Below are 17708 nucleotides of genomic sequence, written 5' to 3' on the forward strand. Positions count from 1 at the left end.
CACTCGTTACATCGCTCCTCTGTCCTCTAATTGCCCCTCGACCGCCACATTTCTCAGCATCTAATCATCGGCAAATGTCATCTGGATGAGGCGTGTGCGCGTGTGTGCGCTCACTCCTAAGCAGATGAGAGGAACCCGGCCGCCGCGCGGGGCTCGAGGAGGTGACCTTCGGGGGCGGTCCGAGTAATGAAATCACAGGGAGGAAGCCCCGATGCGGGGGCCCCCGCCTGGAAACCCCTCCGTCAAGGCTGACACTGATGACCGAGTCCTAATTGAAACAAATGTGCCAATTAGGCAATTCATTTCTCACATCCGCCGCCACACACTTGCCGGGCTAATTTGTATTTGTCCCTTCATCCACCAGCCCCCCCCTTCACCCTCCACCCTCTCCCCCTTCCGCCGCCACCCCCTCTCTCCCTCTTTGTGTATCTCTCTCTCTCTCTCTCTTCTCCCTTCTGCTTGGTGAATCTTTTCATCATTACCCCGGGGCCGTTAGCAGCCGACAGACAGCTAATGTACAGCAGGGCCTCAAACAGTGCGGGGGCCGGCTTGCGCCACACGTTAATTGCCTCTTTCAAGTCGCAAATTTCCCAGGATAAAATTGAAATAAATACATAAAGAGTGGGGGGGGGGGGGGACACTCCGGTGCCACCACTCGTGTCACCCAGTCGGCTCCCATTCAGTGACAGATTAGTTTAATCATGAGAAATTAGAGTCTGTCCCCGAGTTCTTCCCTCTCTTTTCTTATCTAGCAACGATGCTAAATGCTCTGCCTCCGACGAAACCCTCGCTAAAGGGTATCTTTTAATTGTGGAAGAAGAATCTGAGAGGCTTTGAAGATTGTCTTCCAAGTTTTCTTCAAGGCGAGGGGGAAACGGAGCCTTCAGTCTCCATTATCGTGCTTCTCAGAAAGAGAAGAATTCCCATCGCCGGCATCAGTGGTACAATTGACTCAAATAGGTGTGAAAAAAGACCGAATGTGAAAAATGATTACTGCGTTATGATGTTCATTATCATTTTTATTCGTGTCAATATATACCTGCAATCCATCATCCCTCGGGTCTGCGTGTCATTTCTATTTACCCAGTGTTTGCACGCCCGCAGGCATTTCCTATTTGCATCCAGCCTGTGTGTTGTTTATTATAAGGGTGTCTGCGTGTTTCCTATAAATCCATCAGCCCGGCCCATTCTGCCACACTATGAATGCAATTTGCAAATGCAGCGATGCAGCTCCCTTACTAGGGTAGGAGCAGTAAAGCGTCACTAAGTTTGTAATTCATAATTAGTTTTCCTCTCTGTTGCTGGTAATTGGTTATGGTGCTTCTCTTGACTGCCTAATGGTTTTGGTATTGGTGGTTGTGCTGCCTGACTGTGATTGTACGGTTGGATGCGATAGTGTAGTGCGCAATTGACCAGCAGTTATGTGGTACTCTGCAGTAATATGTGCTCTGACCCAGCAATATGAAGGCATTAGTTCCAAAATGAGGTCTCCAGCATGAAACGAGTGACACCTTTTCTAACAGAATGATTGATGGCACACAATTACAACAAACCTCTTTTCTTAACCACTAGGTTACCCTATTGATCCTTGACCTCTATTGAAAATGTTTATGTACACTACCAGTCAATAGTTTTCCACATTTTAGAATAACAGTAAAGACATCGAAACTATGAAATAACACAAATGGAATTATGCAGTGACCAAAATTGTTAAACAAATCAAAACTATCTTTAATATTTAGATTCTTTAAAGTAGCCGCCCTTTGCCTTGATGGAAAGGCATAGGCTTTGGAAAGAAATTCATACATAGGCATCAACTTCACTATTTATATTTGTCTAAGAAACAAATTTCAAGCATTTCAGCATAAGCCTTTAGATCAAAATGGCTTTAAGAGAATGAAAAACAGTGCATTCAATCAGGTGTGTCCAAACTTTTGACTGGTAGTGTACTTATACTGTTACTTACAGTATATATACACATTGTGCATAACATTTTTGGAAAATCTTCACCTCATCTCTGGTCTTTGTCCTTTCTCTCGTACAGGTGGAATGGCTGAAAAATGAAGAGCTAGTGAGTTCCCTGACGGACGACAACATCGACACCCGGGCCGACCATAACCTCATCATCAACGAGGCGCGCCTGTCCGACTCGGGCAACTACACCTGCCTGGCCAGCAACATCGTGGCCAAGAGGCGCAGTGCCACAGCCACTGTGATCGTCTTCGGTACGCTCCCCCTTCCAGTTGTTGTGTTTGCCTATTACAATACATTACAGTGTACTGCCACAATGTTTGCATTGTACTTCAGATCAATTTGTTTAGTCCGCCGCACCCCCACACAAGTGATTAAGAGACCCATCTCCATGTTTCTGTGAAGAGCGATGTTTCCCCTTATTTCGATGAATGTATTATTCAAAGAGTCAATTTACTGCCTCTCATTTAAAATCAATGTGTACTTTATGAAAGGAAATAAGCCACTGTGTCTTAATCTCATTTAAAAGGAGTGTTGCTTATTAAATATTTATTTGCCAGAGGCCTGCCAGCAATGCAAGTTCACGAGCTTTGATAGCATTCCTAAATATTTAGCTTCCGCGCCCGCCAGACAGAAAGATCATAGAGTAAACCGCTTCAGTCAGAGCGCTAAGTGGTCGACTCCAACCTGTCCACCAGTATGAGTCAGTGTTGCCTTTCGAAATGGCATTGGCAATTCTGTTTAATGGCTGTTTCCTTTGCTTTCGCACAGTTTCATGCCTTTATCTTAATTCAAGAGCAAGGAACATTGAACTGGCAATTAGGGAGGAGGGAGCTGTATATCCACCACAATGAATGTGCCGTGCTCAATCTGCCCCAGCCGTTATGCATTGTTGCCTTGCAGTGCCTCGGAGCCCCGCATAATCATTAATAACTCCGGCTCGTGTTGGGGTATTTAACTATGCTGGAGTTCTGGGAAAGTAATATGTATTGTTCACTTCGCTCCACCTCTCCGCTCCGTCTGACTTTCTTCTCCCTCCTCTCTCTCTCTAGTGAATGGCGGCTGGTCCCTGTGGACGGAGTGGTCGTCCTGTAACGTGCCGTGCGGGCGGGGCGTCCAGAAGCGATCGCGGACCTGCACCAACCCGGCGCCTCTGAACGGCGGGGCTTTCTGCGAGGGCATGTCTGTCCAGAAGATTACCTGCAATGCCCTTTGCCCAAGTCAGTCCCACTTAAACTCTGGCTGCATGAATGTAACGTTCGAGCGTATCTTCACGGATTCCGCAAGAATTGTACAGATACAAACGGGTCATCTAGATACAACGAGCTCGCGAGCAACGCTACCTGTCTGTCTAATGCCTGTTAGCGTTACAAAGTTACTAACTCCTATCTTTTAAAGTCGAGAATTCATGAATAAGTTGACATGTTGAGGATGATGACAAGCTGCCAAAAATGCAAAAACGGTTCACTGATGATCTAAATGGTTTGAATGAAAATCTACAAGTTGGGGACGAGTATATATCCTTCTAGTGTGATTTTTTTTTTTTCTGGGTTTTTTTTGTTTGTTTTGTTTTGTTTTGTTTCCTGATAAGACCCGCCTCCCTATATTTATCAAAAAAAAATCAGATTACATACTGACAGGTCCTTTGCTCTGTGCCGCACGTCACCTGTCAGTTCCATTTCAGGCATTTAGTCGTCACTGTTATCCAGAGTGACTTAAACGAGTACAACAGTTGAGTAAGCTTAAATTCTTAGCTCATTAGCATGACAAGAACTTCAAGGGACAGATCCATCGTGACCTGACAATGTTCCTGTGACACGAGGATGATCGTGTTAGAGAGAAGTGCTGGGGAAAGAAAAAATAAAAAGAAGAGCTGAGGAGAGAGGTAGAAGGGATTTGTTTATAATGCAAATTAGAGTGACGAGAGGAAGACGCTGTGAGAGGGGGGATATGAGTCAGTGGGCAGTGTGCTGTATGATTCAGGGGGAGAAGGTGAAGAGATAAGTTTTCACCCTGCAACAGAAGATGGGAGTGACTCTGTTGGTCGGACTGAAGTGCAAAGGTCAAAGGTCACTTCTGCATTGGCACAGTCGGGACAAATGGTCAGCAAAGATGATCTAATAGTGTGAGAGTTTTACAGATTCAGTCTTAAAGGCGCAATGTGTAATACTTCTGCTTTCCTGAAGCATAATATCACTAGTAAATATCAGCAGGGGTTGCTGAATGGTAGTGAGTGAAACATTGTGAAGAACTGTGGAGATTTCTGCATTCAAAAGCACAGGAGCGGGCAGAGGGGTTTTTGTTGTTGTTTGAAGTGTCTCAAGTGTTGTACCCCTCATGCCCATGACACCCGGCTCCCCAAAAGACTTGGCCCACACTCTGCAAAGTAATGTAACTACATGTAGGACGGCACAAGACCACAAGAACTGTGATTGGCCCGCTTCGTATTTCCTCCTACCTGTATCCGGTTGATGTCCTCCGATAGTGAAGACAATGGTTCAGATTGAAGAGGCTGCAAATATATTGATTCGTACGACACATCATCTCCAAATTATAAATACTACCAGATGTCTCTGAATTTGTGGTGAGAAATATCCAGAACATCAGAGAATGTAAACACTTCAATGTACTACTTCTTCTGTTATTACTTCCGTGTTAACAAAGCACGGCACTATTGTCTCGTGTTTCGGTGGTCTATGCACACAATCACGGACGTGGAACCATAAATGCTCACACCACCATAGGCACCTACGACATTGCTACGGCAGCAATTCGACACAGAAGTATAATTTACCCTTAACTGATAACTACTGAAGGCAAAAACCCAGATAGGGTTTTTAAGTGCATGTACCCTCCTCTAGCCAATGTTCACCCCTGTTGTAGTCAGTAAATCTTTAATCCTATGATTGTTAGAATAAGGAGTAATAAGATAGTATTCAAAATTATCTTTAATTCAATTCTGATAACTGCTGAATGCATTTGAAAATGGCAGGTACAACAGCACTAATAGCGTCCGACAGGCGAGAGAACAAAGGTAGGCACCTGGGAGCTAGCTAGCGTTAGCATGACTGGGTACTTTACCTTTTGTTTGCTATCTATCGTGACTAGTTAGCCTTCTAGCTAACCAACAGTGTTGGGGAAAGTTACTTTTGAAACTAACTAGTTACTTTACTTTGTTACTTGCCCTAAATAGTAACTAGTTACGTTACTAAGTTAGTCTTCATTAAAAGTAACGCGTTAGAGTACTTTCACGTTACCCACGTAAAATCATGCCTTTAAAATACGTCTTCTGCTGATGTCATCACTCTTAATGTACAGAAATCATCACGTCTGGGTCACAGCAGGTAACAATCTACTGTTTTCTAAAGAAAACTTCAAGGCAGCTTTCAGTTACCTGGTTCCACAGTAAATACTCAGTGGGGGCTTGGACCGACTGGACGCCTTTCTGCCGTCACTGCATCACAACCGCAGGTGATTTTGAGTTTATCAACACTATGAAACATTGGCTCTGTGTTCCTCTCTATAAAAAAGCCTAATTTGAGAAAAAATATGCTATCGACACGGCGCTATTGACCTTAAGGCGCATCAACCGGTGAATATCAAACTTCAAACTAACTTCACCCCGGTGATTAACGGAGCCTGAACTGATCCGGTCTGGTCTCAAAATAAATGGCAGACTGCGCTTTCAATTCAAATCTTCAGGTTAGATAGTGAAAGCTAAACTTACAGTTAGCAATAATGTTCTTATCCTTCCCTCCTTTATTTCCAAGTTCTGCAGTTATTGTTGTGTTCATTCTGAGAGTGAGTCGTAACCTACAAGCCTCCACCGCACCGCATTCTGCTGCAGTCTGCTTTTAATAACATCATGTAGCATACAATACCTTAATTTTTTTTTATTTGCACTAACTAAACATTTAACCATTTGAAAGAAAAATAAAAGTAGCGAAATGTAACATTGAGAAAGCAACTAATAACTGATTACATAAATTGAAAAACTAACGCATTAAGTTACTCGTAATCTGATTACTGTAACGCGTTACTTTGTAACGCGTTACCCCCAACACTGCTAACCAATAGCAATAATTATTGTGGCTCCTAAAAACACCATTACTGAATATGATAGCTAGAAACATTTCCTACATGTTTTCTAAGTTGAAGAAAAAAAACATTGGTTTAGCTGCAGCCTGCGCATTGCCACTTTTTCTGTAAGTAAGGTTCCTCCATATAGTAATAAATATACCAAACTCTGCTTGACTGTATGTATTATCGACATCTGTAACGTGAATATATGTGGAAGGCGTGTAGTTCTCTCACCACACATGCCCAGTCACATCTGTACATGTGTACCTGTTAATGTGAATTTTTGCACATCATGTATATAGGCTGTCATTTTCCATATACTGTCTTGTCCCCCCAGAGAGGGAGGAGGAGGAGAGAGCTTGAAAATGGGTGAGGTCATCCAGTGAGCCTGCCTTGTGCCAATTTGTTCAATTTGCAAGGCTTCAGCCTGCCAAGATGCAGATGGGCACGCGCGGTCGGGTCGAGTTTAAAGGCGACAGAGAAGGCCAACAGAGGATGAGAGGGCAGATAGAAATGTGGAATTGATAGAGTCTGTGGAGAGAGACGGGAGTCAGGTGGAGGGAGTAAGGCAGGGTGTCTGCAGGTCCTGAAAAAGTCTTAATATATCTCAAACTATATTATCTAAACTCAAGGCCTTAAAAGGTTTTAAATACAGTTAAATAGAGCATTATCCAGTTTTCATTTTCACTGTTAATTAGTGTTATGTTTCATTTTAAGGGGCAATAAACCAGAATTTTGCTGGTCCATAGCCCAAATTGACCAATATGTATCTAGAGGGGCTTGATAGGAAGGATTTTTCCTATCTTTAATTCAATAAATTAACAGAGACTAATTAATACTTTCATATAAAAAACAATAATTCCCCCTTAAAGGAATAGTTCACCCAAAAATAAAAATTCGGTCATTATCTACTCATTCTCATGCCAGTACAAACTCGGGTGAGTGTTTTTTCTTCATACATCTTACCTGGAGCTCTCCAGGCTCGCTGCTGGAGGAGCTTCTTCCAGTGAATGGGGAGCAGGACGTTCTGCTTCAAAAAGGGCAATAAATGTCTATAAAATTACTCCATAAAGCTCGACGATCGCTCTATGAGTCGAAAAAAACGTAATTTGATCCATTATTTCATGAAAATCCGAGTCGATCGCCATTGCATGTACTTCCGCATTACCAAACCTCACGAGATGGAGGTCGCGCACTATTGCACACACAAACCTTGCGCAGCCACGGTGGCCTCGCGAGGTTTGGTAATGCGGAAGTACATGCAATGGCGATCGACTCGGATTTTCATGAAATAATGGATCAAATGGATTCCATTCACTTCCCATTCACTGGAAGAAGCTCCTCCAGCAGCGAGCCTGGAGAACTCCAGGTAAGTTGTATGAAGAAAAAACACTCACCCGAGTCTGTACTGGCATGAGAATGAGTAGATAATGACCGAATTTTAATTTTTGGGTGAACTATTCCTTTAAACCTCTGACAAAGTTTCTTTCTCTCATTCAGACCTGACCAATTGACTGCAACTGCAAATGCAAATAACCATTTACGATGATGTGATACTGTTGAGCTATAATGTGATTTACTACAAAACACTGTCCAGTTTTTTCTTTTCACCTGTACTGCTGCTCCGCTTGCTCAGCCTTCTTGTTTTTTTTTTAAAGAAAGCTGTTATCTTGCCAGCCATGATAAAAATCTGCAAGGTTTAAAATAGATGCTTTGCAGAATAATCTTTTTCAAACATGAGTTTCAAACACGAGTTCACTTTTTCCACACAAGTTGCCACTAAAGTGACTCCTCAAATACGGTGCAGTGAAGCTGCTTGCTGCGCCGGTCACAGCCCCGGCTCCAGCCATGCAGGCACACAAGCTTGACGTTTTCCTTTGTTTGACGTCTTCTTTGTCCTCGCAGTAGAACTAGCATGATGCTACAGCGTCTCTCTGGATTACTATCACCATTGCATGTTTTTTTCCCAAACTTTTTCTTTTATTAAGGCAGCATGAAAATGACCTTGGAATTCTCTATGCAGGAAAAAGCCTGAGAGGGTTTTCGACGACAACGGAAAAGTGCATGTACCCTCCGCTGGGCCAGTGGTTCTCAACCTTTTTCATATCAAGGACCCCTAATTTAGTCCACATTAGAGCCATGGACCCCCATTTGATGAGATTTTGTCTCTCGGACCCAAATCTGAGAATATTTTTATTGTTAGATTTGATTTTGTCCAGAATTCCATGACTATCTGTATTGTAGGTAGAGAGATAACAGTCAAACTATGACCAAAATAGTCATTCTTCTACATTCTATAACTGTTCTTGTAAATGAAATAATGAAATTTAACAATTCATCAATTTGTTGGGGACCCCCTGGAATGCCCTCAAGGACCCCTGGTGGTCCCCAGACCCCACGTTGAGAACCACTACTCTGGGCAATGCTCACCCCTGTTGTAGTCAGTAAATCTGTAATCATATGATTGATAAAGTAAGGAGTAATAATATAGTATTCAAAATGATCTTTAATTAAATTCTGATAACTGCTGAAGGCGTTTGAAAATATATACAGCATTTTCTGGCTAAATTTCTGGCTATTGAACTTCAATACCCAGAAAATTTCAGAGTTCTTAAATACTTCTCACATACCTCTCACTGCCAGTTGGAGCAGCCAACCTTACATTTGCAGTGTGGAATTAAAATGAAGAAATAGGAGCGAAAGGAGGAGGAATACGATTTTTTTTTTTCCACTCGGGAGAAATGAGCAGACCTGTGCCACCGCCACGGCCCGAAGGCCTCAGAGAACGGCTGCAGTTGTGTGCAGCAGCGAGGGAGGCGGGTGTTATCAGGGGCCGATCCGTGTCTCGGCGGGAGCAGGGAAAACGCAGACGGGAGGGAAGCGTAGGCAGAGATGAACTCAGCTGTCTGAACCGCTGACTGACAAGCCAGTCCGGTTCTGTCAAGCCGGTCCACAGTCCTGCTTTAATGATGGTCTGAGTGCAGTGAGACCGGGGGGGGATATAGATAAGGTTAGATACAGCGCTGTGACGAAGCGGACAGCCACATCACAAGGAGCGGCAAGGAGGGCAGAGAACAAGAATAGAAATGAAGCTTGTGTTGTGGAGATGGAAGTGCTAGAAAGACGTGACATATAGATCTAGTAAATTATCAGTTTATTTGAATGTAATATACAGTATCTTCGGCTCCCTATTGATCATGTCCTCTATAGAGAATAAGTAACAGTAACAGTAATATGAAGAAAAATTGCAGTTCAAATGTGAAGATGTATAGTTTAAGTTAATTTCCACAGTAAAACAACTTTTACTTTTACTATTAATTATATAGCAGACCTATAAAGAACAAAATGAGATTTTACCATACCGCCAACACCATGACGAAGTTTCATAGTAGAATGAAGTGTCTCACTTCCAGCTTCCCTAGCTGAATTTGGCTCTTTGGCTCTTGAAAGAGCGCGTAAACACATTGTTGTCAGCCGTTCTCCGCCTAGTAGACAATTTTGAAAGATGCGTAAAAGTGAGGGTGGAGAGCGAGAGCGAATAGGAGAGTGTGATAACGGATCGCCCATCTCTACTTGGGAGCGGTAACAATTTTCTGATTGCAAGGCATTTGATGCTGCCAAAGGTGAAATACCGGCCTTGGCATCACTGATTGAGGTAGTGGCCAGAAGTGCAACACGGTTGAAGGTTTCAGCCCGTAGAGAGCAGTGCGACAACGATTTTCTTCCCCTAGAAGTGGATCTTGAAGTGGATGCAGGACTTAATTACAAAAATGTTGAAATGAAATACAGGATTAATGCTATTCACTATATAGAAGCCATATAAACATGTTTAACACTTCAAAAAAATGTGATTTAGTGCTGATTCGCTCTTGAAGACTGTGGCAAAAGGAGATACAATAGCCAGAGTGTTTCGGCATTTCCTTCCTCAGTGGACTCTGGGAAGTGCAGTGCAAAAACCCCACAGCACTGAGCGCTTAGCACCAAAGATGAAGAAAAAAAAGGATAAGCAAACCAAAAACAAGAATCTTTCAAATCACCCATCTGAGAAAGCAGCAAAACAAAAGACACTTTGCCTGTAAAAAGTGTCCACAGGCGTCACAGAAGCGACGCAGAGTCTTGCAGTAGTTACAGTTTGTCAGACTGTATGTATTGTTTACCAGTTGGCAAGAAGACCGCATTCAACAGCATCGGAATCAGAGCAAGAAGTCATAGAGGAGCTGTCAGGAGAAACAATATGCATACGCTCACCACCGACTGTGGTCAAACTCAGAAGCACTCAGCATTCTTTCCACAACATGCAAACACATCATTTGCATTTAAAGTAGCTGAGAAGAAACCGCAAACGAATGTGAAGTGTAGGTAGGGCCCCCGTTGAACATCACAAAAGAAAATTACCTCCTCCGCCGCCCACGAAAAATGCATTATGGGCATCGCGACGGCTGCCAAAAAATCTTCCGGCGCCATATGGTCTCCCAATATTTGTTAAGCTAAGCATGATGAGCTCTTCCTTGATCGGATGACAGACATGGCGAGAAGAAGTCTGGCTATTAGCATGCACCAGGCCATCTTGGTTTCATAGCCCTGCATCAAATCCCATTATATAAACAGGCCTGGGGGTTAATGGGGAGAAACTATCTCTCAAACTGCACCGCCGCGTCGCCCTGTGTGCTGTATGTGTGTATGTGCACGTGTGTATGCCCAGAAACATTTTGACGTTGGAATAGATGTTGATGCGACGGCCTGCATCCACATTAAAAACCTGTGCAAATTTAGCAAAATAAAAGTATCTTTATAATCAGAAACTTTTATTCGCCAAGTACAATGTACAAGGAATTTCTCTTGGTGCAGGTGTCAACATAAAGACAAATAAGAATAAGAAAAATTTAAGAAATATAAGAAAAATGTAAAAAATCGAGAAATGTAAAAAATTGAAAAATGTACAAAATAATGTAAAATGTAAAAAGTATATAAAATACAATACAAATAAAACAAGTAAAACAAATAAAAGTTAAAAAAATAAATAAAATGAGTTATGTACAGATATGAGCAATGTGCAATGTTAAGTACATTTTTATTATATGATCAGTGATGAGACTGTTAAAGTGCAAGTGTGCAACTGTTTTAATATGAATTTTTCCTGTGCTAAAATATAATATTGTGCTTATTTGGGTTGCTGATGAGCTTAGCTACCTGCTGCACATCTCCTGGATCGTCTGTCCAATTCTTGCTGGGCGTCTTTCTCTCTGTCTTTCCTGCGTACACAATCTTTCTGTCCACATGCGTATATATCCATGTGTTGCATGTCTGTCCACAGTCGACGGCGGCTGGGACGAGTGGAGCGACTGGACGGTGTGCAGCAGCCAGTGCGAGAGGCAGCGGAGTCGGGGGTGCAACTCCCCGGCGCCCAGGCACCGAGGCAAGATGTGCGAAGGGAGCGGCGAGGCCACCGAGAACTGCACCGACGGACTGTGCACTCAGAGTAAGGCCTTTCTCCCCCCGCGTGGCATCATCGTCATCATCGTCATCATCATCAGTCATCATAATCATTTCCCTATCACAATCATATTCAGGAGCTCACGATAACATGGCAAGTCATCACAAGCATGTTTGAACAGTAGGTATTGGACAAAATCTGGATAGACACGGGTGCCCAGTGCATGATCATGCCGATGCTTATCTCTCTTGCTGTTCACATGACATATTGGATGTCACATTAAATCTATCACAGAGTAAGAACACTTTTTAGGACATTCACTCCTGAATGATGCCTGAAGTTCTATAGGTAAGCTATACATGTAGATAGAATGGAATTTCTGAAGGCAGTGTGGTAGAAAAGTCAGTAACTTTGTTCTTCCTAAATCATTCTTCCATTGCCTTTCCATCTTGAGGAAGGAGAAGATAAGCCCACTCAGAAGCATTTGCGACTCATTGAGCAGTGTGCACCTCGCCACCTTTTATTTATGGTGATGTGAGGACAGTGTCAACGCCTGCCTGGTGTTATTACCAGGCGTATAGTCTATTGACAAAGTCAGCAGAAGAGCGTCTCTCTCCACAGGGTGCTGGATCTGAGACCAGACTTGTTAGTCATTTCACACAGGCCTTGGACTTTAATCACCACTTTCTCTCCTCTTTGTCTCATTCTATCTCTCTGTCTTTGCAGATCGAAAGCTGCTACACGATGTAAAACCTCAAAGTGAGTCTTCCTCTGTGGATTTCTTTCATCTTCAACTCGCCCCCCCCCCACCCCCCCACCCCCACCCGTCACTAAAACTAGTGCCCTGGATTTGGCGGGCAAGAAATGACAATTGCATTCTAGGTTTTAAAGTTAGCTGACAAGCGAGGGGAGCCGGACTCATTCGCATTTTCTCACTGCATACTGTAACTTTTCTGTTTTCTGTAAACAGCGAACACCATGAATTATCACCAATTAGTTCACCTTGATCTGAGCAACTCCCATCTTAACCCAGCGAGGGATCATTACGCATTCATGTCATTACTCAGTGCCCGCCATTCACGACAACCGTGACATCACAGCTGCGTTCCCGCTCTGCGCCAGGAGATATATTGGTTGTGACAAGTGAACATGTGCTATATTGTGGAGGATTAATGTGTCGTAATCACCGCAAACGAGCTAATTTGACCAATTTGCAGCGCTGTCCTCGGCGTTCCCGTGGCGGCTTTCAATCACTCACTGGCGTTAGCGCGGCTAAGTGATTGTCAGGTGCTAGCTCGCATGCTTTCATTAGCCTGCCACTTCGGTGCGAGGTGTACCTGGTGCCGTCTTTGTAACCTATGGCAAGCGTGAACGATTCAGCGGGGAGCGTGTTAAAAGGGAACCGGTATCTGGCAAGTGATCACACTGGCAGGATTACTCTAAATTAATTTGCCTCTGATCGTTCCTTGAGACCGCCGGTGACCACTGGTGACACAGCATGGGCCCCCATTGCCTTCTCTGTGAGACATCCATCACGGCTATTGGATATAGACCGGTGGGTCTAAAGGCAGTTAGGCTAATCAACCCCCATGTTAGCAGCTTGAGTGTGATGTGTAACAGTTTAGAGTAACGACTGGACATGTTCATTTATTCCTATCTATGGAGCATAATGTAGCATAGAGAGATAAGACAGCTGGTCTGCTCCATCCTACCTCATTCCATCATTCTTATTTCATTTTCCTACATTTTCATGCCAGTAGCCAGAGTAACACATTGTAACTCTTGCCTGTGTTTGCCCTTGAATGTCTTCATAATAACGGCATCATCTCCGATTCTTTTCTTCCATATCCCTACTCAGTGTCTCTGGGTGTTTTTTAATAAAAAGAAGACAAGACTCTTTTATGTGCAAAGCTTAAAAAGCCTGTGCTCACTCCACATTTCGGTAAAGCCGCCTTCATCACACTAAAAGTGAAAAAACCCCGTAGTTCTACTTCTCTGGAGAAATCTCTGGAGAACTCTTTCAAATAGCCCTTGCTTTTTCTGTGTCTCGTGTGCCTCAGGTATGGACGGCTCCAACGACGTGGCTCTGTACTCGGGCCTGGGGGCCGGCATCATCGCCGTGGCCATCCTGGTGGTGGCCGTCATGCTGTACCGGAAGAACCAGAGCGAGTACGGCGTGGACGTCATCGACTCCTCGGCGCTCACCGGGGGTTTCCAGTCGTTCAACTTCAAGACCACCAGACAAGGTGAGCGAGAGAGAGAGAGGGCGGCGGCAGCTACATGGGGACGCGGGCCAATGCCCCCAAGGCCAGAAGGCGGCGGCGTCAAGGACCCCGCAGACAGGGCCACCCCCGTGATTGATGGCGTTTGTTTGCATTGAGCAGCGCGAGTGCGTAGCCTCCCTATCTGCTTAGGATTTATACCCCCATAATCAGTGAAAGGACCTGTCCTTCTATTTTGACAGACCCGCTCCTCTGTTATTGTGAAGCTGGAGATAATCAATCTCTGATAGACACTGGCTATGCCCCCCCCCCCTCCCTGTGGACCACACATTTGACTGTCAGGCAACCAATCTCCTCCATCAGATTGCACTGGCTAAAGCCACTGATGGATAAATGTGAGGGGTATGGAACAGTGAACATCAATTCCATTTTTGTTGTGCACAGCAATAACTTCTGTTGGTTGAGGCGTGCAGGGCTGTGGCTGTCCCGGCCAGCCTTGCTACAGGCATTCATATTACTGTCACTGACACTTCTGGGTTAGCGCAAGTGATAGCCATCGCGGCGACGGGCGATCCATCCTCGGCTGCCGCGGTGACAGCGGCGTGAAAAAAGCCCACTGTCGGCGCTGTGCCCCGGCCCACGTCCGCCGGCTCCTCCAAGGCCCGGGGAGACGATCGCGCCCCCCGCCCGCGTCATGCATCTGGAAGGGGGGGGGGGGGGGGGGGGCTGAGATGAGCTGGGTCTACATCCGGCAGGTCATCAATCCTATTTAAATAGGCCAGCTCTCTCCCCGCAGCCCGCCTGCTGTGCCCTCCGCCGGCCACAATCACTCCTTTCCCATTTTCCTCTCTATCAGCAGGGCCAAAGGCGCCCCTGAAATATAGAGCACTCCCTCTCTTTTCGTGTGCCAGCTCCAGTTTGTTTTAGAGTCCGTCGTCGGAGCATTTTATATTAACCTACTTTTGCGCTGATTGTTACCATCTTTTTCATAAACAAATAGCAGGGGGTGACACATTTTCTTGAGGGGGGGGAGCGCCTTTAAATGTGTGTTTAATTGCAAATCAGTAGCTTTCCACGCCTAATAATTGCCAGAAAAAAAAGCCCTTAAATACTTAAAGAAGTTCCCTAAATGCTTTCGGATAGCTCCCTGCTGCAGGAGCTGGTGTAAGGCGGGCGAGTGAATGAGCCTTTGGACCTGACCCTGTCTCTCCGCATTACTTCTGCTTCTGAGTGATTTTTAATCAGAGGCCCAATTCCAAACCCATCCCTCAAGGTATTCAACCTGAGGTCCATTTCATTAACTTCTCTCATCTCGCCACTGCCATTCCATTTCGCGGCGCCCATTCTTAAAGATGCACACTCAAGCGATAATCAGATTATTCTCCACTCGACTGGAGGGGAGAGGTGGGGGAAAAATTTCAGCGGTGATCGAATGTCAGCTCGGCGGGGCCGATGTCCGCCGGGTTGCAGTTTTGGCCAAAAGCACACAAGGTGGAATATCCGTAGAGTCCCCCGTGGTTTTGCTGTCAGTATCAAATTGCTTATAAATGAAAAATGCATGTTGATAGAATCCATTTTTCTATGGCACATTAGCTTGGTAGCAATTATCTGAAAATGTTACTCCCTATTATATCTACTCCTGCTTTCTATTATTTAGAAAGCAGGAGCGATTAGGCAACATGGTGGCCTAGTGGTTAGAGGACGCGGCCCGTTATGGAAGCGTCGCAGTTTTGATCACCGCTAACGACAGTGTGTCCTGTTGAAGTCTCCTTGAGCAAGACACTGAACCCCTACCTGCTCACTCACTGTATGCCAATCTGGATAAGAGCAGCAGCTAAATGGCTAAAATCTAAATAAATTGCTGCTATTTTTAATGTGATATGAATTCTGCCGGCGAGACAGACGAGAAAAGTTGAGTTGTGAAGAACAAGTCAAAAAGGAACACACACACACCCCCGAAAACGCTCATCACAGATCGCGGCCCCCGGTAATTAACGATTCCCCTAAAAATAAAACAACATTAGCCTCCCGCCTTGTGCCCCCTCGCCAGGCAACAGCTGGGCAGCAAGGACTCTGTGACTTCGCCGTTATCTTGGCACGGCGAGTCCGGGGGCGCCGTGCGTCGGAGTCTGCCAGATCGATGCGGCGCTTCCCTCTCGGTCCGTTTGGCAGCGGCGTCGGATCTAATGGCCACAGATGAAGACCCCCCCCCCTCCTCCACCCTCCGCGGTCTGCCGGGTCCACACTGGGAGCTGAAGGACTCCCCTCATTTACAGAGCAGTCACCTAGACCCCGTCCGGCCCTCCCTCTCACTCCCCCCCCCCCCGTCCTTCAGGAGGACGACTCCGTGTCCAGAGGAGCTGACTCCAGCAGATGGATTATGGAGATCAAGCTGTGTGTGCTTGGTAATTAAATCCAACACTCTGACCATGGCTCTGAGCCCTGGACCTTCTGTCCAGGTTGCGCTCCCTTACCTCTTATGCACTGGTCGCTTGCCCGGACATGCTGCTTTAATTGGTGCTGGACTTTCAGTGTGAGGGACCCAGTGATGGGGTTCTTAAGCCCTATCGCACAGGACTAATATTACCTGGGGACGTCCAGTAATTTGTAATAATTTGGGACATTGTTGGTGATTTTAATCCCAAACCTGCCATGCATGTAATTTGTAAAGTCAAAATTCCAGCGCAAATTATCTACTGTATTTTGGTGAAGACAGAGGGATAATTTCAGCTCTAATTATCTTTTTTGGCATTTTTCTCCTTCTTCTGGACATGCGGTTTCTATCTTCCTCCTGTCATGAAAAATAAAAGCAGGAGTGGAATCTATAGAGGAAGGTTTTGAATGCATTTTTATCGCAAACTTCAACTTTGGCTTTGCTAAATCAGCCGGTGACAAATTGTAAAATCTTGACCTTATACACCAGTGATTTCAGCGAATTTTATTAAACCGTGCAAATGTGGTTCATAAAAAGAGGTTGGGGTGTAATTCATTAATCACATGAAGTCCCCACATTATACTAGTCCCGTGCGAATAGGGCTTTAGATGACGAGGTGACTGTGTGGTTGTGTCTCTCCCCGTCTCCGCAGGCAACCCGCTGCTCCTCAACTCCTCGATGCAGCCGGACTTGACGGTGGGCCGGACGTACAGCACGCCCCTCTGCTTCCAGGACGCCGCCGACAAAGAGCTCTTTGACCCTCTGCCAGACATCAAGGTCAAAGTCCAGAGCTCCTTCATGGTTTCGCTAGGCGTGGCTGAGCGGGCGGAGTTCCACGCCAAAGCCCCTCCGGAGACCTTCCCCCGGGGCCTGGGCCGCGACTGCTGCAGCACCGTGGAGAGGCGCAAGAAGGGCCTGCTGCCCCCCAACGGGCCCTTCACCCCCACGAAGGAGCAGCTGAGGACCACGGGCATGTTTGGCCACCCCGGAGGGCGCCTGGTGGTGCCAAACACAGGTGGGTGTGGCACGTACTATTCCGAAGTTTTTGTGGAAAAGGCACTGCCTCAACCTCATTTTGCGTTGATAATGAAAAGCAGGTCACGCATTGCGCACTGAGTTCCCATAACAAGAGGCTGCAGTAGCTGCCACTATCAGCAGGCAGCCCTAAGTGTTAGGTACAACTCACTGACACTTAGCAGAAACTCCCACAACACAGCCAACGTGTAACAATTACTACCAATTTTTCTCCCGGTAATTCCTCCATTTTCATTCTGCTTGTTGTCACTGCTCTGACTAAAAAAAAGATCCAAATCAATTGCTTTCCACACTGCCTTGTCTCCAGTGTAAAAAAGGTGTGAAAAGAGTGGAACACGGCCTTAAGACAGAAGTAGTAACGAAAGATAGGTTTAGTACAAATGTATGGTACTTAGCTTAAAGGTCACCTAATTAGAGTATAACTCGACTAAGTTGCAGCATGTGCTTTGAATTCAGCAGAAAGTCACGTTCTTACTTTATCGCCGCTCTTAAACTTCATTAAGTCACCAATCTTCATAATCCGTGCAACTCG

The 17708-nt window shown here is 45.3% G+C and overlaps 1 protein-coding gene across 1 annotated transcript in view; it reads left to right on the forward strand.

The window, feature by feature from the left end:
- unc5db (unc-5 netrin receptor Db) overlaps positions 1-17708 on the forward strand; it is a 75220-nt gene that overhangs the window by 30846 nt on the left and 26666 nt on the right. The window contains exons 6-11 of the mRNA XM_071911512.2: positions 2045-2225; positions 3024-3191; positions 11366-11530; positions 12212-12244; positions 13546-13731; positions 16794-17156. Coding sequence (XP_071767613.2) covers positions 2045-2225; positions 3024-3191; positions 11366-11530; positions 12212-12244; positions 13546-13731; positions 16794-17156 — 1096 coding nt within the window. The remainder of the gene's footprint in view (positions 1-2044; positions 2226-3023; positions 3192-11365; positions 11531-12211; positions 12245-13545; positions 13732-16793; positions 17157-17708) is intronic.

The sequence above is a fragment of the Centroberyx gerrardi genome, chromosome 8 (assembly GCF_048128805.1).
Source record: "Centroberyx gerrardi isolate f3 chromosome 8, fCenGer3.hap1.cur.20231027, whole genome shotgun sequence".
Lineage (NCBI taxonomy): Eukaryota > Metazoa > Chordata > Actinopteri > Beryciformes > Berycidae > Centroberyx > Centroberyx gerrardi.